The sequence below is a fragment of the Barbus barbus genome, assembly GCF_936440315.1.
Source record: "Barbus barbus genome assembly, chromosome: 6".
In the NCBI taxonomy this organism is placed as follows: Eukaryota; Metazoa; Chordata; class Actinopteri; order Cypriniformes; family Cyprinidae; genus Barbus; species Barbus barbus.
The window spans coordinates 14,261,238-14,286,159 of record NC_136734.1 but is presented as its reverse complement, the minus strand read 5'-3'; the positions used below and the strand labels follow the sequence as shown (position 1 = coordinate 14,286,159).

Genomic DNA, 24,922 nt, shown 5'->3' with positions numbered 1-24,922 from the left:
TTATTTCTTTTAGATTTATACATCACCCAAGTGTTATTTAAAATTAGTAATAAAATTTGATTCAGATCCACATGGCCATTGAAATATTTGAAATATCTAAATTCCACATAGCTGTAAAACTATATTTAGTGTACATATAACTACCATATGTATTAAATTAACACAGAACATTTACATACACTACTTAAAGGTTTGAGTTCAACATGATTGTTTTTTAAATAAGTTTCTCATGATCATCAAGGCTTCATTTATTTGATCCAAACTACAGTGATAACAGTATTATGAAATATTACTATAAAATATAATTCTTAATATTTGTTTTAAATCCAACTTGATTTCAAAGCTGACGGCAGTCATTTCTCCAGTCTTCAGTGTCACATGAACCTCCAGAAATCGTTTTTTTTTACCTTTATTATGATAGGTCAGATCAGAGCTGACAGGAAGCCAAGTGGGAGAGAAAGAGGGGGGTGGGATCAGGAAAGGTCATCAAGTCGGGATTCGAAAATCATTCTAATATGCCAATTTGATACTTGTTTAAAACTGTTGTGCTGCTTATTTTTGTGAAAACCATTACCATTTATTTTTGCCGTTATTTTAACAACAGCATTTATATGAAATAGAAATGTTATGTCTTCAGTGTTACTATTCAATGTAATGCATCCTTGCAGAAAAATAATACCTGTTTTATGGAATTCATGCATTATTTGATCTCTCCTTCCATTACCTCACTGTTTTTTTCTGAACAGGGCAGAAGTTTTGAGTTTTGAGAGTTCAGTGTACGCAAAAACTCATTTCAAATGATGAAGGAAATTTGATTTCTCATGATATGCCTCCTTCAATAAATCCACTCCCAGCCTAGACGTATACTCATGCTATATTGCGTTTTACTGTATGTGACCTGATGGATTACAGAAGGTCCACGCACAGTGAAATGGGGTTATATAACGTTCTTTATTGAGTTCCCTGCTATCGAGGGCAATGTGACCATATTCATATAAAACCCGAAGCACATTCTAATGACACTCATAACATAAGATACTACTATACTGTCTGCACTCTGAAGCTGAAGAAGAATCGGACAGTCAACATCACAGGCAGAAGCAATGTGTTAAGGGAGGGAGTATAAGATGCCCTGTGATTAATGAGCTTCTCAATATACTGACGGTCTATGGAACCTGTGTGCAAGAGGCATGCAGATGCATTTATATAAAGGAAACAAGTTAAACCTCTTTTGAAAAACAAAGCGAAATGAGAAAATGTGCAACACAGTCAATGGCACAGAATGAAGAAGCTTGCCTTCTGAGGAAAGAAAAAGGGCCGTTTAGGAATGCCCAACCTCTGTTATAACAGTTGCAGGAAGCAGATGGAAATTTATTATGGTCCCTTTAAGAAGATAAGCACTTTGAGAATAGGGGAACGGTATCAGAGCCCACCACTACACAACGGCTGTGCGACTAGTGCTTTATGGGGTCTTGGGTCAATAATGATCAATGTAAGACTGGGCCACGGGAACACTGTAATCAAATGAAAGGTGCAGTAGTGATTCGCCCACTTGTCATGCTATGCGCATGCACGGATCAACTCTTAAAATTAACAGTAAGAGCAAAAGTTATTCAGTCCACCAGATCAGACGACTGAAGTTAAATCGGATGCCTCAAAACATCTATATTTTTCCAAACCTATGATGCTTCTGTACATTGTTACACTGATAGTAAAACTCGGCTGAGGGTTAGCACGTGAAGATACACAGAGCAAGAGGGGCTCAGTGGGAGAGAATGAAGAGCAAGATCTGGTGTTTGGTGAACAGCTGAACAAAACACTGAGAGAAGCCAAGTATCCCTAAAACATTTCTCACTGAAAGTGAACAGAGCACTTTGTTTCTCCATAAACAGTGGACGATCCTGGATGTCAATAAATACAATGCAGGTCAACTTGAGAGATGGGTCTTACGTTCAGCAAGTAGGTACATTATGCCAGGGAAAGAACTTTGGGGAGAGAACAAAAGGAAATGTCAGAACTGTCTGTTTGTCTTTTTAACATTATTAAATTAAACATATTTAAGTGTTTTGTTTTTAACTTCTGTTACATAATGGTGAGTCATCAGTTTGCACTGATGCAGGTTGTATTTAAGAATGACAGTAGCTTTCTGGTTTACGTCAATAGTTGCACAACACTCAAGAGCAGCAGTTGCGGAACTCACCACTGATGGCCTCTTGGGCGAAATATTTCACATCCATGTCTTGATCTGATGCCAGTTTCTCCAGCACTGGCTTCACCTCTGCCTGCAGACAGCTGTAATTAAAAAAAATAATAATAAATATAGCTGCAAGCAGCGATTAACCGGGGTTCGTGAAATTGACGCCCTTTAAGGTTGGCCAACCTGGATGTATGGCTGACAGTTAAAAACATCCAAAATGGAGAGCAGACTCACAGACACACAACACTCATGCACACACAGTGAAATTAAATGATTAAACTGGCCTATTAATGCTCTATAAGCATATTCACACACACACTGAAACACACATGCACACACACATAAATGAAATGGTCAGACTATCACAGTAATAATCATTAAGCCTGCTAACACACAAACACAAACACAGTTGTTTGTTATTTAAAATAAGCGATAGGTAACAAAAATTATTGCACCTATTCACTTTTTAAGAGTTTAGATGTCATTTTCAGGTTTCACTGTAATCATAATCTGGCAAAATTATAAAAACTGATATGTCTGTATGAACAAAATGGTAAACTTTGACTCAATGAGGTTTAAAATGTTATAACTGTGATTTTATAGCATCTCCATAAGCAAGATATAAACAGTACTGTTTAAGAGTTTAATAAGGCCATTAGTGGTCTTACGCTGCCATCTAGTGGTTATAAATGCCTATTTTTCATACAACACTGTGTTTTTGAGCTTTTTAACTGTAATAGTGTTATTTTTTGCCCAGTCTCTGTTAAATTATCAACATTTTTTGATAATTATTGACCTAGAGAGTCTAAAGAACAGCACTGCAATGATTTGATTGATTTTGAGTTAAAAACTGAAAGCTAGTTGACAAAAAGCATGTTTTTTAAAATAATATCAATCTCAAAATGATTAAACTAGCCTATTAATACTCTATAAGCATATTTACATACACACAAAAACACACATGCACACACACACATAGAAATGAAATGGTCAAACCATCACAATAACAATCATAAAACCTGCTTACACACATACACACACACACACACACACTTGTATACACACACACACACACACACAGAAACACTCATACACGGACATACATGCACACACATTTTGTTGCAGATGCAGATATTTGAAATAAGCGATAGGTAACAAAGCCTATTGCACTTATTCACTTTTTAAGAGTTTAGATGTCATTTTCAGGTTTCACTGTAATCATAATCTGGCAAAATGATAAAACCTGATATGTCTGTATGAACAAAATGGTAAACTTTGACTCAATGAGGTTTAAAATGTTATAACTGTGATTTTATAATGTTTTATCTTGAATCCTTCAGTAACCATTGAACAGTACTGTTTTACAGCTTAATAAGGCCATTAGTGGTCTTCCGCTGCCATCTAGTGGTTATAAAAGCCAATTTCTCATACAACACTGTTTTTAAGCTTTTTGACTATAATAGTTTTATTTCTTGCCCAATCTCTCTTAAATAATCAACTTTTTTTGATAATTATTGATCTAGAGACTCCAGAGAACATCACTGCTGTGGTTTGATCGAGATTGAGCAAAAAAACAGAGACAAGTTAGCAAAAGTAGGTTTTTAACACATTTGTAAATAATTAATGAACGATTTGATTGACAGCATTAGTCCAAGAGACAAACTTGTTCAGAATGAGGGGATCTATCAGTTGATATGAAGATGTAGTGTATAAGTGAATGTTATTAATATTTTATTGCAATTTGAGGTCATTTCCCTTAGAAATACTGTTTCAGAAGCCCCTTTTCACTGTTAAAGCACCACCTATGGTCCGATCTCCATGAAACTTTTCATGCTTGTTAACGGTCATGTGACACATGTTTTCACCAACATTCGTAAAGTTTCAAGTTTTTGTTTAGGTTTTATAGGCTGTTGGGTATGTGTGGCCACACGTCCTTTTTTAAATGAGCCAATTATAGCTAACCAAAGGACAAAATTCAACATTTTTTCGATAACTATTGATCTAGACAGTCCAGAGATTATTACTGCAGTGGTTTCATCGAGATTGACCAAAAAACCAGAGACTAGTTCGCAAAAGTAGGTTTTAGACATATTTCTGAATAATTAATGAAAGATTTGATTTACAGCTTTTGTCCAAGAGGCAAAGTTGTTCAGAATGAGGAGCTCTATCAGATGATGTGCATATCTAGTGTATGTGTGAAAAACTGTGCGATATGAATTCCTTTATGTGCTTAAAAAATGAAAATTCGGCCCCTAGTGGCCGATTTCTTTCAAAATTCTTACAGATCTTCAGGGCCATGAATCGAACATGCCCACCGAGATTCATTCTGATCGACCTCCGTTAACCTCGTCTACTAGGTGCCTAATCGGTGGTTCAAGTTTTTTGGCCAATGGCGGCCATGTTTTTTGAGATACGCGAATGTCCTCATAGATATTTCAGCCACGTCGGACAAAGACACAGCATACCAAGTTTCAAGTCGATCGGACCAACGGTTACCCAGTTACAGTTTTTTCGATCTTATAGCGCCACCAAGTGGCAGATCAGTGGTACTTTTTGTTTTTTGACCAAAGTTCCTACTGCTATATATATGTACCAAGTTTGGTGAAGATATCTCATTTCGTTCACGAGTTATAGCATTTTTCGTAAAATAGGTCCTCGACTTTTAAACGTTTTTGGGCCCCATTACAAAAGTGAGTGGACATTTCAAAGATTTTTTTGATAATTATTAATAAACCCTGGACAGAGAACATTTCGGCCGTAGTTTGGTTGCGATTGCATGAAAAACCTACGACTAGTTCACCAAAGTAGGTTTTGAACCTAATTGCGAATAGTTAAATAACAGTTTGATTGACAGAAATGATCCTAGAGACAAAGTTGTTCAGAATGATGAGGTCTATCATGTGATATGAATGACTTATGTATTTGTGAATATGCAAGATGTTTTTTTTACAGTTAATTTCATGTACAGTTGAAATATTGTGTTTTTGATGGCTTTTCTGACTGTTATAGCGCCACCTATGGTCCGATCTTGATGAAACTTTTCTTGCTTGTTCACAGTCATGTGACACATGTTTTCACCAACTTTCGTAAAGTTTCAAGTTTTCGTTTAGGTTTTATAGGCTGTTGGGTATGTGTGGCCACGCCTCTTTTTTGAAATTAGCCAATTATGGCTAACCAAAGGACAAAATTCAACATTTTTTCGATAATTATTGATCTAGAGAGTCCAGAGATTATTACTGCAGTGGTTTGATCGAAATTGAGCGAAAAACCAGAGACTAGTTCGCAAAAGTAGGTTTTAGACATATTTCTGAATAATTAATGAACGATTTGATTGACAGCTTTGGTCCAAGAGGAAAAGTTGTTCATTATGAGGAGATCTATCAGATGATATGCATTATGTGTGGATATGTAAAACACCACGTGATTACAGAGGCAAAAATCTCGTTAGCGCCAACTTGTGGCCGATTTCTTTCAAAATTCTTACAGACCTTTAGGGCCATGAGTCGAACATGTCCACCGAGTTTTGTTCCGATCGACCTCCGTTAACCTTGTCAAATTGGTGCTTAAAATGTTTTGGCCAATGGCGGCCATGTTTTTTGAGATACGTGAATGTCCTCATATGCACTTGTGCCCCTTTGGACCAAGATGCTGCATACCAATTTTGAAGTCGATCGGACCAACGGTTGCCTAGTTATAACCATTTATATGTTTTTTCTGTCTTATAGCGCCCCTAAGTGGCAGAGCTTCGTAATTTTTTTTATTTGACCAAAGATTGAGCTCGTACATACGTGTACCGAGTTTGGTGAATATAGCTCATTCCGTTCCAGAGTTACACTTCCAATAACATTTGGCTAACGTTAGCATACACGCTAATTGGAGTACTGTATCGGCCGACAATCAAAATTTAAACTTTTTTTTGATAATTATTGATATTCAGTGTCCACAGAATATTTCTGCACTGGTTTGGTTCCGATCGGGCGAAAAACCTAGGACTAGTTCGCAAAAGTAGGTTTGGGATTTAGGTCAATTTTAGGGCAAGAAGGAAGCGTCGTAGCTCAAAAATTTCGGACTCCACTTTTGTTCGGGCTAACCCAAGGATTGCAACAATGTAAAGTTTTTGAGTCTACGACAAACGGTTTATGACTGTGGGCCAAAAACGTCTGAAATTTTAGGTTTTTGCGCTGTAGCGCCCCCGTTTGGCCGATTTCGCCGATTCTTTGTATCTGAGTAGCGAGCAAGACTACTACCTTCTGACCAAGTTTCAGCTCTCTAGCCCTTACGGTTTGGGCTGCACGATTCGTTTTAAGGCAGAATAATAATAATAAATATAGCTGCCAGCAGCGATTAACCGGGGTTCGTGAAATTGACACCCTTTAAGGTGGTCTTGGTCAACCTGGATGTACGGCTGACAGTTAAAAACATCCAGAATGGAGAGCAGGCTCACAGACACACAACACTCATGCACACACAGTGAAATTAAATGATTAAACTGGCCTATTAATACTCTATGAACATATTCACACACACACACACATTTAAATGAAATGGTCAAACGGTCACAGTAATAATTATTAAGCCTGCTTACACACACACTCACACATACAAACACACACAGAAACACTCATACACGGACATACATGCACACACATTTTGTTGCAGATATTTGAAATAAGTGATAGGTAACAAAGCCTATTGCACCTATTCGCTTTTTAAGAGTTTAGATGTCATTTTCAGGTTCCACTGTAATCATAATCTGGCAAAATTATAAAAACTGATATGTCTGTATGAACAAAATGGTAAACTTTGACTCAATGAGGTTTAAAATGTTATAACAGTGATTTTATAGCATCTCCATAAGCAACTTATGAACAGTACTGTTTAAGAGTTTAATAAGCCCATTAGTGGTCTTACGCTGCCATCTAGTGGTTATAAATGCCTATTTCTCATACAACACTGTGTTTTTGAGCTTTTTAACTGTAATAGTGTTATTTTTTGCCCAGTCTCTGTTAAATTATCACATTTTTTTGATAATTATTGACCTAGAGAGTCTAAAGAACAGCACTGCAATGATTTGATTGATTTTGAGTTAAAAACTGAAAGCTAGTTGACAAAAGCATGTTTTTCAAAATAATATCAATCTCAAAATTATTAAACTAGCCTATTAATACTCTATAAGCATATTTACATACACACAAAAACACACATGCACACACACATAGAAATGGTCAAACCATCACAATAACAATCATAAAGCCTGCTTACACACATACACACACACACACACACACACAAACACACTTGTATACACACACACAGAAAAACACTTGTATACACACACACACACACAAACACACTTGTATACACACACATACACAAACACACACAGAAACACTCATACACAGACATACATGCACACACATTTTGTTGCAGATGCAGATATTTCAAATAAGTGATAGGTAACAAAGCCTATTGCACTTATTCAGTTTTTAAGAGTTTAGATGTCATTTTTAGGTTTCACTGTAATCATAATCTGGCAAAATTATAAAAGCTGATATGTCTGTATGAACAAAATGGTAAACTTTGACTCAATGAGGTTTAAAATGTTATAACAGTGATTTTATAATGTTTTAACTTGAATCCTTCAGTAGCCATTGAACAGTGCTGTTTTACAGCTTAATAAGGCCATTAGTGGTCTTCCGCTGCCATCTAGTGGTTATAAAAGCCAATTTCTCATACAACACTGTGTTTTTAAGCTTTATAACTATTATAGTGTTATTTTTGGCCCAGTCTCTCTTAAATTATAAACATTTTTTGATAATTATTGATCCAGAGACTCCAGAGAACATCACTGCTGTGGTTTGATCGAGATTGAGCAAAAAAACAGAGACAAGTTAGCAAAAGTAGGTTTCTAACACATTTGTAAATAATTAATGAACGATTTGATTGACAGCATTAGTCCAAGAGGCAAAGTTGTTCAGAATGAGGGTATCTATCAGATGATATGAAGATGTAGTGTATAAGTGAATGTTATTAATATTTTATTGCAATTTGAGGTCATTTCCCTTAGAAATACTGTTTCAGAAGCCCTTTTTCACTGTTAAAGCACCACCTATCCGATCCGATCTCCATGAAACTTTTCATGCTTGTTCACAGTCATGTGTCACATGTTTTCACCAACATTCGTAAAGTTTCAAGTTTTTGTTTACATTTTATAGGCTGTTGGGTTTTTGTGGCCACGTGTCCTTTTTTAAATGAGCCAATTATAGCTAACCTAAGGACAAAATTCAACATGTTTTCGATAACTATTGATCTAGAGAGTCCAGAGATTATTACAGCAGTGGTTTGATCGAGATTGACCAAAAAAACAGAGACTAGTTCGCAAAAGTAGGTTTTAGACATATTTCTGAATAATTAATGAACGATTTGATTGACATCTTTGGTCCAAGAGGCAAAGTTGTTCAGAATGAGGAGATCTATCATATGATATGCATTATTTGTGGATATGTAAAACACCACGTGATCACTAGGCCAAAAATCTCGTTAGCGCCAACTTGTGGCCGATTTCTTTCAAAATTCTTACAGACCTTTGGAGTCATGAGTCAAACATGCCCACCGAGTTTCATTCCGATCGACCTCCGTTAACCTTGTCTAATAAGTGCTCAAATTTTAATGGCCGATGGCGGCCATGTTTTTTTAGATACGCGAATGTCCTCATAGATTTTTCAGCCACGTCGGACAAAGACACAGCATACCAAGTTTCAAGTCGATCGGACTAACGGTTACCCAGTTACAGTTTTTTCGATCTTATAGCGCCACCAAGTGGCAGATCAGTGGTATTTTTTGTTGTTTGACCAAAGTTCCTACTGCTATATATATGTACCAAGTTTGGTGAAGATATCTCATTTCGTTCACGAGTTATAGGATTTTTCGTAAAATAGGCCCTCGACTTTTAAACGTTTTTGGGCCCCATTACAAAAGTGAGTGGATGTTTCAAAGATTTTTTTGATAATTATTAATAAGCCCTAGACAGAGAACATTTCGGCAGTAGATTGGTTGCGATTGGGTGAAAAACCTACGACTAGTTCACCAAAGTAGGTTTTAAACCTAATTGCGAATAGTTAAATAACGGTTTGATTGACAGAAATGATCCTAGAGACAAAGTTGTTCAGAATGATGAGATCTATCATGTGATATGAATGACTTATGTATTTGTGAATATCTAAGATGTTTTTTTTACAGTTAATTTCATGTACAGTTGAAATATTGTGTTTTTGATGGCTTTTCTGACTGTTATAGCGCCACCTATGGTCCGATCTTGATGAAACTTTTCTTGCTTGTTCACAGTCATGTGACACATGTTTTCACCAACTTTCGTAAAGTTTCAAGTTTTCGTTTAGGTTTTATAGGCTGTTGGGTATGTGTGGCCACACCTCTTTTTTGAAATTAGCCAATTATGGCTAACCAAAGGACAAAATTCAACATTTTTTCGATAACTATTGATCTAGAGAGTCCAGAGATTATTACTGCAGTGGTTTGATCGAAATTGAGTGAAAAACCAGAGACTAGTTCGCAAAAGTAGGTTTTAGACATATTTCTGAATAATTAATGAACGATTTGATTGACAGCTTTGGTCCAAGAGGAAAAGTTGTTCATTATGAGGAGATCTATCAGATGATATGCATTATGTGTGGATATGTAAAACACCACGTGATTACAGAGCCAAAAATCTCGTTAGCGCCAACTTGTGGCCGATTTCTTTCAAAATTCTTACAGACCTTTAGGGCCATGAGTCGAACATGCCCACCGAGTTTTGTTCCGATCGACCTCCGTTAACCTTGTCTAATTGGTGCTTGAAATGTTTTGGCCAATGGCGGCCATGTTTTTTGAGATACGTGAATGTCCTCATATACACTTGTGCCCCTTTGGACCAAGATGCTGCATACCAATTTTGAAGCCGATCGGACCAACGGTTGCCTAGTTATAACCATTTATATGTTTTTTCTGTCTTATAGCGCCCCTAAGTGGCAGAGCTTCGCAATTTTTTTTATTTGACCAAAGATTGAGCTCGTACATATGTGTACCGAGTTTGGTGAATATAGCTCATTCCGTTCCAGAGCTATACTTCCAACAACATTTGGCTAACGTTAGCATAGACGCTAATTGGAGTACTGTATCGCCCGAAAATCAAAATTTCAACTTTTTTTTGATAATTATTGATATTCAGTGTCCACAGAATATTTCTGCACTGGTTTGGTTCCGATCGGGCGAAAAACCTAGGACTAGTTCGCAAAAGTAGGTCTGGGATATAGGTCAATTTTAGGGCAAGAAGGAAGCGTCGTAGCTCAAAAATTTCGGACTCCACTTTTGTTCGGGCTAACCCAAGGATTGCAACGATGTAAAGTTTTTGAGTCTACGACACACGGTTTACGACTGTGGGCCAAAAATGTCTGAAATTTTAGGTTTTTGCGCTGTAGCGCCCCCGTTTGGCCGATTTGGCCGATTCTTTGTATCTGAGTAGCGAGCAAGACTACTACCTTCTGACCAAATTTCAGCTCTCTAGCCCTTACGGTTTGGGCTGCACGATTCGTTTTAAGGCGGAATAATAATAATAATAATAAAAATCCTAACAATTACAATAGGGTTTCTGCACTACGTGCACGAACCCCTAATAAAAATCTTAACAAATACAATAGGGTTTCTGCACTACGTGCACGAACCCCTAATCATTTGAAAATTAGAGCCATGATGCTGAAGTGAGTCACATTAAGAGAAATGTGAATATTTTTGACATAGAATCAATCCCTGGTTAAATGTGGATAAGCACATACTTGCTGTCCAGCACAGGTCCAATCTTCTGAAGAGACTTGGCCACATTGAAGCGTACATTGGCTACCTGGTCATTGGACATCTTGAAAACTACAGGGAGCATGAGTTTGGTGGTAATCTCCTGTCCACACACCTCAGACAGAGCCTAAAACACAGTTACACACATCAGTGCTGCTGCAGCAGTTAAAAGATTAATTTTATATACATTTTTCCCCACAATTTCTATAGATGACTTCCAAATATTTCATGGATGATGCACCATTCTACAAAGAATTTGAGACAGATTTTACTATATTTTAAGGTCAAAATGTACGTCAAACTGCACTTTTCCACCTAATGCATCAGCACCAACGCCATACATTCATCTGTGACTCAGCAGCTGTTTGTTGAAGCTGATAAGCTCTGACTCACATTAATGCAAAAGAGGGTAGTCATCCTGTGCAGGTAGTTGGGGTCATTAGCCATGCCCAGCACTTTAGGCACAATGGTGTTCTGTGCCCACTCTGCTCCAAACTTCTCCACCAGCTTCATCAGGTTACAGGTGGCTGCCTCTCTGATGGCATACACTGAAGAACACGGAGAAACAAGTGTTAGTCCACTGACACACTCCGACACATTATAACAGCCTTTTCAATTTTTATGCTACAAGCAAATGGAATTGCAACTACATTTTTTGTGTGGGACACATTATGTGCAATTATAGTTATTATGAACATTCCTGGTAAGCAACCTACCATGATCAACAAGCCACGCCATACACAGAGAATTGAGTTTTTCATCGAAGAACTCTACACCCTGCAAGCACGAGAAAGAGAGAGGAAAAAATGATACCTCATATCATTTAGATTAGCTTACGTGACCCAAGGCGACTTGACAGCAATAAACTAACAGGATGATTAGTTAAATGCATTAAGTAAAGAGAGACTGAAGAATAAGAAGTGACCAACGGAACATTCCGATCTCTATTTCAGGATAAAGAATTCTAGGACATCAACGGTCAAGACTCACCAGCTGTCCAGCCAGAAGGGGCATGTACTCAATGATCGCCAGTCGCACTCGCCATTTGGCATCCTCAGCCAGCTCAACAATAGCTGGAAGAAGAGACTGGGAAAGCTGGCGGATTCCAATCACCTCATTCACACAGTCCAAGTTGGAGATGATGTTCAGGCGAACCTCTGGACACTACAGGAAGGACATGACAAAAACTGTAACATTCCGGACAACATAAAAAAAAATAATACAACTGAGTGCCATTATTAGCAACTACAACTATTTTAAAAAAATCATTAATTAAAATAAAATATATTACATGAAAAACTAAATTACATTTTTAAAGCTAAAACAAAATTAAATCTAAAGAAAAATGATGAAAGAAAACTGATAAAAGCACAAAATCTAAGGTAAAATTTTAAATAAAACCAATAAATATAACTAAGCCTAAGTATATAAACAATATGCCAAATAACATTATATAAATATTACTAAAAATACTAACACTGATTTCCTTTTCCCAATAAAATTCACAATAAATAAGATTACAGATATTATTTTTTTATTTTATTTGTAATCAGTTCAAAACGATTCACCAAAAGGCCCATCCGATTCATTAAACTGTCTCAATCAAGCCTTGTTTATAATGAGTTTTATCGTTTTCGTCTCATCGCGCTGGGACAAGGCATCACAATACGGTAAGCGGCGTAACATTTCCGTCACACGCTTGAGGTAGTCGGCCAATCACAAGGCACTGGATAGCTGGCCAATCAGAGCACACCTCTTCTCAGAACGATGAGCTTTGTAAAAATCTTTTTCAGGAAGGCGGAGCATAGAGGAGCAACAATAATGTACAGTATGTGGAAAATAGTGTTTTTTTTTTTACCTCAAGCCACATAAACATTGCATTACACCAAATACACAAATTTATGTTCTTTTAATCAACGTCATATGACCCCTTTAAAACAGCATGTTACAGTGTATGTTAATCTCTTCATGCAGTCAGCAAGAATGTTAGCCATTAAATGTCAGTGTTTCATGTCACAGTGTCAAGTTTTCATCAGGCTGACAACTATATGACAGGATTGTTTCTTTTTGCAGAACAACAGAGCAAGAACTGACACAGAATAGCAAAACAGCTTCCTGTCTTAAAACATGGATCAATGCACGCTGTAGTCCAGGAGCTGGCTTTGTTCTATTTATTTCGTGCAGTCTGTGTGACTGACAGATGTTCAAAGACTTCTCCCAAGCAGTTTAAAGAAGAGCGATCGCAATACAGACAGCAGCAAGCAACAAAAAGCCCTAGCAAATAAAGAGATGAGACGTGAGATAGTGTGCCGCACTCATCCATTCATCTCTCACTTCAATGCTTTCTGCTTTCCACTAAAAGGCTAGCATTAGCAATGCCTCACCTCGACAGGATCAAAGTGAGCAGTTGCACAGAAGTATCATCTGTGACTGGAACATGACGCAAATTACCTCAGCCAGACCTGTGCTTTCTCTCTCACTCTCACACACACACAGCAGGCTTACCTCATCTTTGAGCTGGGCCAAGAAAAGGGGAAGCAGGTGCTCAATGGTGTTGTCTTTGCCTAAGATGGTGGAGAGGCCCATAATGACTGACGCCAGTGCAGACTTCACATGCTGATTAGTGTCTGAGACAAGTTCCTATTGAAGGAGGAGTAAACAACATGCCATCAATGACTATCAATGCTTTAATACAACTTTCAAATAATGATGTGTAATACCTGAAGTCTACATGAACTATGAAATCTCACTGATATCAGTATATACTGGAGCTTTGGTATTTTGCTACTGATCCTACTGGAGCGTATTCTTATAGACCATGTGACTGTAAAAGCAGTAGGGATACATTGGTAAATTTAACAGTGGTAGATATATTTTGGCTAACAGTGGGTAAGACTGTATTTTGGTACTGATTTACTCTTTTAAGTTTGTTTTTAACTCAAGTGTTACATAATGTCAAGCCTTCTTTTGCTCAGACAATATGAATCTTGCTTTTGGGCTTTTTGCATCTATCTGGTTTCAAATGAAAGGAAAAAGAAAATCAATGAATAACTTTTGTACTGTTCTAAATTTCCTGGATTGTGCAAAAATTTGCACTGAACTTCCAGCAAAAACAACCATATTAAATATGTTACACTAACTACTGTTAAAAAGTTCAGTGTCAAAAAGTATTTTTTGTATTGATGTATTAAACTGATCCGAAGTCACAAAATCAATTAATCCGAAATCCCAAAACATGCTGTTCTTTTGAACTTTCTATTCAAAGAAAATGGTTTCCACAATAACGGTTGAGGAAATAAGCACTGTTTTCAACATAATTATACATAAATGTTTCTTATATTGGCGCAAAGACAGTACATCTAATACATTAATACATTGTTATTCTAAATTGTAAAATATTTTACAATATTACAGTTTTACTGTATTTTTGATAAAAAATAAATGTAGTCTAGGTGAGCATAAAGGACTCCTCAAAAACAACTTTTTTTGAAGAGCAAAAACCAACCAAAAACTTTTGAACAGTAAGGTACATGAACAATTTTAAAATGTTCAGCCACTATTATAAAATGAAAACACACGCCTGGGATCAGGACACATTCACATTGCAGGAAGATCTTGTGTAAAACAAAACAAAAAATATTCAAGTCTATATGAATGTGGAACAAAGCAGTCCACGGATAACTGCCCATGTTGAATGTTTATATTGCAATGAAAAATGTCAAAGCTCCATTTTTGTAAAGAAGTTTCAAATGTATTTCAGCTATGCAAAAGGTTTGGAATAAAATGTTCTGTGCTGCCATCAATCTTGCAATTATTTGTATCTATGCTGTGAGCCCCTGCAGATATTTTGGTGGACATGTCCAAAGCAAATCACACGCTCTCAAAAATATATATATTTTAGCTACTAAGATAGCCTGGCAAACAGCAGTTTGAGTCTAGACAAAGGTATTTTTACCAGAACAAAATGTTTCTTACAATAATGGAGAAAGCACTGATTGATATATAGTGTGTGATTGAGAGCAGAAGTGTGCTAGTGTTGCTACAGCCAGTAGGTCACAGCACAGACATTGACACACTGTTAATCTGATCTTGTTTAAGTCTTAGACACTTAGAGAACAGATGCTGACTCCAGAGTTACCTGCCAGTAACTGCGCACCAATTAAATGTGATTAGTACTGGAACAATGAGGAACAAGTGGCAGAGTGCAGAGATGTTGACAAGCGCTGAATGAAAAATAATTTTACCTTAACACAGGGGAGGATGTGTGTCATGATGATCGTCTCTCTACTGTCCTCTGGCAAATTTTCACAGAATTCTGAGGACAAGAATAATAATCAATTACGGTCATCACAACAAGAACTTTCAGTAACAAATTACCAGTGTAATTTCAGGATTTTCAGAGAAAGATACTCTTGAGAGCACATTTACAAATGAACTCCAGACTGATTTGACTTGTATTAAGTCACATGCCGTCTTTGAACCACAGTTTAAAATGCCAGCTACAAACAAAACACTAAAAATCCAAAGCTGTTTATATGACAAAAATATTAAATATTGTATTCCTTTTAAGCAAGGAACACAATACTAAATTTGTATATAAATCACAGTAATTTTCGACAGTATGTCACTTTTTTCTGAGACCTGTCGCAGCTAATATTGAAAAGCAACTTATATACTGCAAACATGCAAAGTGCACACATTTGAATTTGCGCCAAATAAGAGAGGTTTGCAAGTACAGCACATTTCCAACAGACTGATAGTTTCAATTGCACTTTAAAGAAATATATGTTTAGGCTTGGTGTTTATAGTAAATGCCACTAATTTGTGTTTTATATTTTTCATTCCTTTTCTGAATGTCTTTTAATTTAAATGATTTCTTGTGGAAAGAGGGGAGCTTAAATACATGTTTATAGTTTTATTTACCAGTATTTTACATTATTTCATACACATGCATTTTATGTTTTTTTTCTCTCTCAACAATGCAATTTTGACCTATTTTACTGAAAATATACTAACTACGATTATTTACACCTATTTTGCAAATTAATAGCAGTGATACTCAACATCATGCTCATATATTACAGGGCTGCTTTGGTGCTTTTTCTCACCTTTGACTTTGTTTGCAGCAGCGGCACGAACCTCAGCCTCACAGTCTTTCAGAAGATTCTGGAAGGCTGGCACTAGGTCATTCTTTGTGATTTCTGGACCCACAGCTTTCTGCAGCTGTAAATTCACAGAGACAAGCATGTCACTTCATATTTCCATTTCATAGCAGCACTACAGCGTTTCCTGCAGACTCAAGGACAAAGGCACTTCCGGAGCATGCTAGGATACAATCAAGGCTATTCTAGCACTGCACAAGAGATGTGGTACATAATTCTCATTTCTAAAGCAGGTCAAAATCTCATTGCTCTAACCCAGGATATTTCTAGGTATTTATATCGCTGCATTCAACATTTCTTTTCCTGTAAAATATCTGACATTACAAGTGGCTCAGGATAATCCAAAATCATCTGATGAAATGACAAATATTATCATATTATTATGGAAAGAACTGCATTTAGGTCAAGTTGCACAACGAGCAGTGTACATGTGCAGGATTACAGAGAGCAGTGAACTCTTATGAGGTGTCATCCTGAAAGTGCGATCCAGCTGTTGAACCTTAGCACTGATACATAACAGAGAAGAGGTTTCCCGGTAGATTATATAACATTAACAATATAAAACCAAGTTAAAGGGTGCCCAAATACACATCACATAGCAGTGATTGCTGCATCACAATCAGTGGTAGAGCTCTGCCACTACTGAAACAACATTCATTTTCTGAACCGCACAAGATTTAGTGGTTTTTATCAATCGGACAAGTCCTTTATTAGATCAACTGGACTCACTTAGGCTGCGTTTACGTTGCAAATCTTGATGCACAGATCCGATCTTTTAACCATATCCATTTTTTTGGCCTGCCTGTTTACATTCACTTTAGACAAGACTGGTAAACGATTTCTGTGTTTACATTCATTCCAGCCTCAAAATGATTGTCAGTGATCGTTTTACTATGCACATGGTAGACCCTTGGGATTTGAATGGCCGTGCTATTAAAATTATTTATATAATTCACGCTGAGTGGCCATTATTATTTGTCTGCATGGACAACAGTTGTCATGAATGTTCTGGAGCACAAAATTTGACTGAACAGACGAAGACCAGAAGTTAATGGTAATTTTCATGTTATTTTATCTAAAGCTCATTAGATGCAGAATTCTAAAGTGAAATAAAATAGCACTGTAAGATTATATTTATTTAAACAGACTTGAATTAATTAACGAGAGCAAGAGAGTGAGTAGCCAAATAGTGAAGCTTGCTGGTCTACAAAAACAACAAAGTTATCACTAAATTGCTGAGAAATATAATGCAGTTTTGTAGAAATACACGAAGCTGTTGTATTTATCAAATTCACAGTGCGGGGGTTAAAAAAACGAGCTCCTGAATGTTGCACAATTTCTTGCATATATGAAGTTCCCACCTCAAAAAAATGCAAATGCATACAGCACGCCGGAATTAAAACGCTATCTTTATAGTCAAACATCTCACCCTCGTATTGTGATGGCTTGGAGTTCTGAAGGGAATCCGATATATGTTTAGACGTAGGTCGGATGTCCAGATATCACACAGGTATCTGCTTCAAAACCACATTTTGAAGCAAAAAATGTGGTTTTGAAAAATGTTTTCACTCAATTTTTTTAATACGGAAGATCTAGAGAGTGAATGTACTCTGACTCATAACACTCGCGCACGTGGAAGAAAACGGACGGTGCTCTACAGATCACATAATTCAGTGGAGAATTAATAGAAATGTTATTCAGTATAAAGAACGTGAGAAATCTGGTTGATTTCAGTTTGGGGGATTGCTGTTGTTGTGGATGGTCTTTAAAACAGGTCGATTCATTTATACTGTTATCAGCACATGAAGTATATTCGTCTCTTGCCTCTTGAGAATATGCGCCGTTAATGCAGTGTTAGAAAACTCCATCAGTTTTTTTTTACTTTCACTTTCTGTATGATTGTAGTTAAGACGTTCACCGGCATAACTATTGCGCAAAGTTTGCACGTTGCAGTTGTGATATCCATTGGTTCGCCTTCATGGTTTAAAACAGAAATATTTCCAGTATTGCGATGTAACTGCAACCCCCCCATGCATATGTATCTTAAACGCAGGGATACATAAAAAAGGGGAATCAAATCGGTATGTCGCTCTGTATGAAACACGTCTCTATGCTTATGCTGTACTGGAACACACCCGAAGCACACACAAGCATAGAGACGCGTTTCAGACAGCGCGGCATACCGATTTGATCAACTGCGATACGTTTAAGCCCTAATAGCCTATATGACAGATCAGAGTAATCTTTTATTTACTAATTTAACATGAAATCGTCAAATTGCTACTCGATATCAATCGCATACAACGAAAATACTGAATAATTAGAAAAATAATTTACGCACAATAAATAACAGGAGCGTCATATCTATTCACATTTTCCCCCGAACGTTCTCGCGACCGGGTAGGAATTCTTCCACGGCCCGGTAGTGGGTCGCGGCCCGGTGGTTGGGGACCTCTGACCAACAGCATGCAGCAAGTTAGTAAAACAAAGATGGCAGCATCGTGGAAAGTTATCAGGAAAGCACCATCAGTGTTTAAATCTGATGTAAGACTACGGTTTATTTTATTTTTTTAATTTAACAGTAATTTACTTTCAAATGCCCCAACTGCTGAAGGGTCTGCAAAACATTTTTGTAGAAGTTCAAGTTGCATTGTTCAAAATACCTGTAGTAGCACAGCAGTGAATACCTGTTTACATTTAATTAAGGTGGACTAGATTAGACTGTAATATAAATAAGTTTGCCAGGTGCATACAATATTTATGATAGGTTTTCATGAAAGTGTTGGTCAGTTTGTCTGCTTGACAATCCCATTTTGCACTGCAGCAATAAAATTGAAGTGAGAAACTGAGAAATGTTTATTTTTAGTTAAAACAGATGTTGCCTAAGTTTTCTCTTGGAGAGATAATTTAAAGTAGGAAAAGGGTAATAATAATAAATAATAAAAAAAAAAAAAAAAAAAAAAAAAAAAAAAAAAAAAAAAAAAAAAATCGCAATAATATTGTATCATGACACAAGTATCGTGATAATATTATTTCGTGGGGCCCCTGGTGATTTCCACCCCTAGTCATCACGTCCGATACTCGTTTCGCTTTTTCGCGCTCTGTGTGGAAAGGCCTTTAAGCTCACAATACAAGACAGAAGCTTGTCACCTTTAATATCAATCCGTTGTACTTGTAAGGCACACACAGATTAGCAGTCGCTTCAACAGACTGCAGATTTGTTTAAAACTGGTTTGTTTAAAAATACATTTTTCACAAAGATTTTAAAAAGCACAACCATTTTCAGCTATGATAAGAGATGTTTTTTGAACACCAAATTATGTGATTTTGAAGACTGGAGAAATGGCTGCTGAAAATTCTGTTTTGCCATCACAGAAATAAATTATATTTCTAAAAATATTAAAATAGAAAACATTTATTTTCAATTGAAATAATATTTAACAATATTATTGTGTTTAAATAAATGCACTCTAGGTGAGCATAAGATACTTTTCAAAATCCTACCAGCACCTAAATTGAACAGTAATGCCCATGAGAAGAATTATGAGTGAAAAGCAACCCCCGAATTCTGTGATAAACACTAGGATTTTACAATAAAATTCAATTACATATAATAAACAACGCATGATTTGCTTTTGGCTTACATCAGAGAATTTGTCTGCAACCATGTAGCGAACTCTCCAGGATTTGTCCTCTGCTGCCTGACGCAGAGTGGGCATTACCAGAGCTTCCAGATCCTCTTGAGGCAACAGAGTGGCAATGCTGACACCGGCCTCCACAGCCAGGAGACGAACAGAGTCCTGCAATGATGTAAATGTTTGCATTCAGATGTCTTAAGAAAACACTTTGATATTTGCCATACAATTCTGCTCCAGCACTAGTTACATAAACACAATGAAAACCTTTCAAACCTCCAATGGTCTTGTCATGCAACATGTGCTCAGAGACTTTAGCTGTGGTTTGAGTAATGACGGAATAAGACTGTGTATATTTCAGTATTACTGAAACCAGACCTGTTCATCAGATGCCAATGCAGTGAAGAGAGAAATGATGTCACTCTTGACATACTCCAGCTCTAAGACTTTGGCAAATTCACCCAGCTTGGAGGCGGCTGCACGGCGCACCATGGGAGTATCATCAGAACACAGGGTACGGAAGTGCCTGAGGAGAGATGATACGTGTGTTAACATGTTTCCAATTAAACAGAAAGAGACGACGAGGTAGTGATTTTCCTTTCCACTTTGGTTATTCTAACATTAACACTCTGTAACTATAATTACGTATAGTCTAAATGGATATTCACACTGAGAGTGAATAATTACCACAATAAACAATACATTTAAGCAATATATTCCTATGGAGCTATTCGCACCAGGGACAAAAATTCTGATGTCAGAATGTTACATTCAGTATAAATTTCAGTATAAAACTCAAAATATAATCCAGCTGGAAGCCTGTTTTACACCTGCTAACATTGTCAATACAAAGAACATGCAACAGACACAGAAAGAAGTGATGTGAAGTGGGAATGCATTTAATATACATTTATACTGGTGTGAATATTGTGTAATCTGTTAAAAACATATCCAGACCATGTTTTACCCCAAAATCAAAAATTATTTTTTTTTTTTTGCAAATATTGCCTGTTTTAGCACCATCACTCCAAATTCTCATCACTGTAATGCAAAAGGAAAAAAATCAAATAATACTTCAGATTTAAATGGCAGTATTTCTTTTACTGCCTTTGTATTACATTCATCTTTTTATTGTAATACATTTATGTACTTGCCAGAATTAAAAGTAATTAGACAGCAATGAGAATCACGTTTGTGGGTTTGTGGCTACTTAGCACCATATATTATAACAGCTATGATATTATTATTAAAATTATTTCATTTCATTAATGTATGGTTATTTAAAAAAATAATTACATTTATGTATTCGGCAGAATTGTTTATTAAACATTACAAAGGCACAATATGTAAAAATAAAAAATAAAAAATTATGTGCACAGATAAGTCAGAGGGATATAATACTGCAATATATTAATTAGTTAATTTTTAATTCATGGTGACTTTAAAAAAAGCGATTGTAATCTGTATTGTTAATTTTTTAAAGTGCTCTTAGTGTGAACGATCCTGTATTAAATGTATCAGCGTTTCCAAAATGAAAATGCAGTATTATAGCAAAACACTCCTCACAAATGTGTTAAACTTACTGGCGGATCTCAGCTTTGACTGTACTGGACACTCGTGGGTAGCAGACACTGAAGAGCCCGCAGGCAGAGGTACGTGACGTGAACCAGTCTCCGCTGGCCAAACGCTTCACCAAAGGCTCAAAGTGCACTTCCAAGTCCACTGGAGAGTGTTCATGGGAGATCTTCCGCAGGGACTCCACTGCCTTGTCTCGCACAACTGTCTCTTCAACTGTAGCCAAACTCTCCAAAGGGGGCTATAAACAACAACAACACGCAAGTCAACAAATAATAAGCAGAAATTATTTCAGTATGAAATCAAGTCAAAAAGCTTACAAGGAGACAGTGCACATATTCAGGGCCTCCAACCAGCATGGTGAAGTTCCCCAGTTGTTCAGCAAGAGCAAGCAGAACTTCATCCTCATCATAGATGGTATCTGATCAATCACAAATTGAGAAATTTAAAGTTATGCATGAGAAGAGTTCACTAGACCTAAAATATACTTGTTATAGTCATTTCAGACAGGAAAAAAACATTTACCTGTGAGGAAAGGTAGAAGTTCAGTGCGTGTTCTTTCAACGCCTAGAGCTAAGGCGATGGTGGACAGTTTCTTAATGCTGTTTAATCGTAACTACAGTGAAAAAGGCAAGAAATCCGTTAGAATAGAGTCTTGATATATTGGATTGTAAAGCAGCTGATTGATGAGGGACAAAACAGACTATTGGTTTATGTTTGCAACTTATGCAATTTAAATGATGGCTTGATAGATGACAAACTATAAAAATAAATCACATCTTTCCTAATCCATTGAGACCAAAAAGATTACATCATTTATTTCCTTACTTGATTCCTATAATTATCACAATCCTGTATCTTTATAATGAGGGGAAAATGAGCTCACCTTTTGGTGACAGTTGTTAATAATCAGTTCTGGTGTATTTTAAAATTGTAAACAAAATATGGAATAGATATTAAACGCAGTAAATACAAATTAAGTTATCTGAAAAAAATATGAATTGTCACTGAAAAATCTTATCGCTAGTGGTTGCTTGAGGAACTTTTCGCTGAAATGACAAACTGTGTAGCCTAAAATATTCAACATTCATACTTATTTTGTGCTTTACAATGTCATGTAATGAAGTATTGTGATTCTCTATTTAAGTAAACGAGTCAATGACATAACAGTTAAATCACAGAACAGCTAACGTTAGCAGAGTTAGCACTCACAAACTGCTCTGCGTCACTGTATTTAACTTACACACGAAACGAAGTAATTTGACATAAATCAAATAATACATTTGGGTGTGCTAAATAGCACGCTGGTGGCTTCATCTGTCCTTGAATTTGATATGTAATCTTGTAGGGTCTCAATTACTGAATTATCTTTCAGTTGCTAGCCGGTTTGCTAAACTAGGACAGGCCCATGTTACCTGTTGCTGTTAGCTATTCATGTCAAAATCAAGCCTACGAGTTCCAGTCTATTTCTCAAACTAGTAGTCGGTGTTAAAATACGTATTTTGTTTACCTGAACATCTTCATTTCTTAATTCGTCGATTAGTACGGCAATGGGGTAAAGAGAGTCGTCGCTATCTGCTCCCGCCATCTTGGATGCTAAAGGCTGCTAAGCTAGCTCCTGAACTTCCTGCTACGGGGTTTCTCTCTGCCGCACGAGCCCAGCACAGCACACTGACTGTACGTCACAAAAACACATCATTTTCTGCTAAATAGCTGGAGTGATTCACTCTCAAGGTACATTTAATCATTTAAAATTGTTGCATATATGTATTTTGAGACAAAAGACTTAATGTTATTTAAACAACAGTTTTCAACACCTGATCCAAAGGGGAAAAATATTAGACAACTAAACAAAATGACATGGCATTTATGATGGAGTAATTTAAAGACTCACTCAAGATTTAGCCTACTTGTTTCATTGAATGAATGAAGACAAATACATTTTTAACAGTCCCTTTTGCCACCTAAAAAAAAAAAAAAGATTTGATAGGTGGAATTGAAATTTGAGTTTTTCAAAAAATGTCTTGCCTTGAGACCTTAAGTATCCGATTCTGGAATTGGAATTGATTTTCGATTCCCAACCCTGCTAATAATATTACTTTTTGCAGTAGATAGTGTAACTAAGTATTAATAAGATTTCAGTAATAATCCATAATAATCAGTGTCCATAAAACAGCTAGTTACTTTCGATGCCTCAACCAACCCCTACTGCTTTAAACCCTTTTTAGAGAATGAAACATTTTCTTATGAACTTATATGATTTATTTTGATAAAATACATCGTGGAATATAATTGTACATGGGTATAACAGAAATTATAGCTATAATTAGCTTCAAGTTTCACATGATAATTAATGAGATTAATACACTTTTACTGAAACGTTACTGTTAATCACCACTGAGTGTTTGTAATAACTTCTGACTGGGATCCAATGTGGATTTTGGTCAAATGATGATGCATAAATATATTATTAGTAACATTTTAGAAGAATGTTATGGGGAAGATGTGCAACTTATGTGGGGTGTGAAAGAAAAGTAATGCAACTAGTGTAACTAATTATTGTTTCCAGAAAGTAATAATTAAAAAGGAGTAACTATGAGTAATATATTACATTTTTTGAGTAACTAGCACAACACTGGTTGTGTGCAATTGGGAAAAACATGGTTATTATGTATACTTTTCATTTTTAAAATGTTGCATATTTATTCATCCAATATATTGATGAATACATATGACACTGCTGGCAGAGGACAAAGATGTAGTATATTCTAGGAATAAGAATAGCTATATGAATTGTTGACCATAATTGTGAGGACATAGATTTGTTGTGAAGTATGTGGTCCGACATGTACTTTTCAGATCACCATGAAGATTTGTTTTGCAAAATATGTTTGTAGTGCCAAGATATACACCATTTGTTTACTTAAAGCAGAATAAAAGAGGAGTTGTTATAAAATACCGATAAGAGTTTTTAAGACACTTAGATAAGAGGTTATTTATGACTGATTAATTATTAAATAAACAGAATTATTCTTACATTATTTGCAAAATTGGTTGTTTTGAATAAGTGTATTTAAATTTTATTAAAAATATCTAAAGCATTTAATTATGGTGACAAATTCTATCACTAATTACTATAGTTTGTGTGAGCCTTTTGTCCCAGGTAGAGGATATAAAGGACTTTGTCATTTCCTTTATATATATTTTTACCATTTTATTTACACAGTTGATGTTGCACTCTTGTTATATAGTATGTCGAGGAAGCATTTCCTATTTAATTTGTAGGATGCTACCACACTGTAAGAAATACTCCATCCCATGATGCACTGCAGCCAACTTGACCTTTCATTTCCAGTGTCATGAATGAACCAGAATGACTTTTTATTTATTTGTTCACTCATCAGTGTTATTATTATTAATAATAAACAATTAATTAAAACTTGCCAAAAACCATATGGACATATGAAAAACTAATAAAAAATACAGCAAAATTAGTAAAAGTTTGAATT

General features: G+C 36.1%; 1 protein-coding gene across 1 annotated transcript; it reads right to left on the bottom strand.

Annotated features, from left to right (window-relative positions):
- Window positions 1-233: 233 nt before the first annotated feature.
- LOC306870901 (serine/threonine-protein phosphatase 2A 65 kDa regulatory subunit A beta isoform-like) lies at window positions 234-23,091 on the bottom strand. Its single transcript, XM_079418475.1, has 15 exons — window positions 22,924-23,091; window positions 21,939-22,029; window positions 21,734-21,834; window positions 21,422-21,654; window positions 20,217-20,364; window positions 19,848-20,003; window positions 16,150-16,264; window positions 15,286-15,356; window positions 13,547-13,681; window positions 12,032-12,205; window positions 11,758-11,818; window positions 11,435-11,589; window positions 11,026-11,168; window positions 2,201-2,292; window positions 234-1,985 (listed from the first exon to the last, which is right to left on the bottom strand). Exons 1-15 carry the CDS (start codon window positions 22,999-23,001, stop codon window positions 1,969-1,971), a joined length of 1,770 nt encoding a protein of 589 aa, XP_079274601.1. The 5' UTR covers window positions 23,002-23,091; the 3' UTR covers window positions 234-1,968.
- Window positions 23,092-24,922: the final 1,831 nt, after the last annotated feature.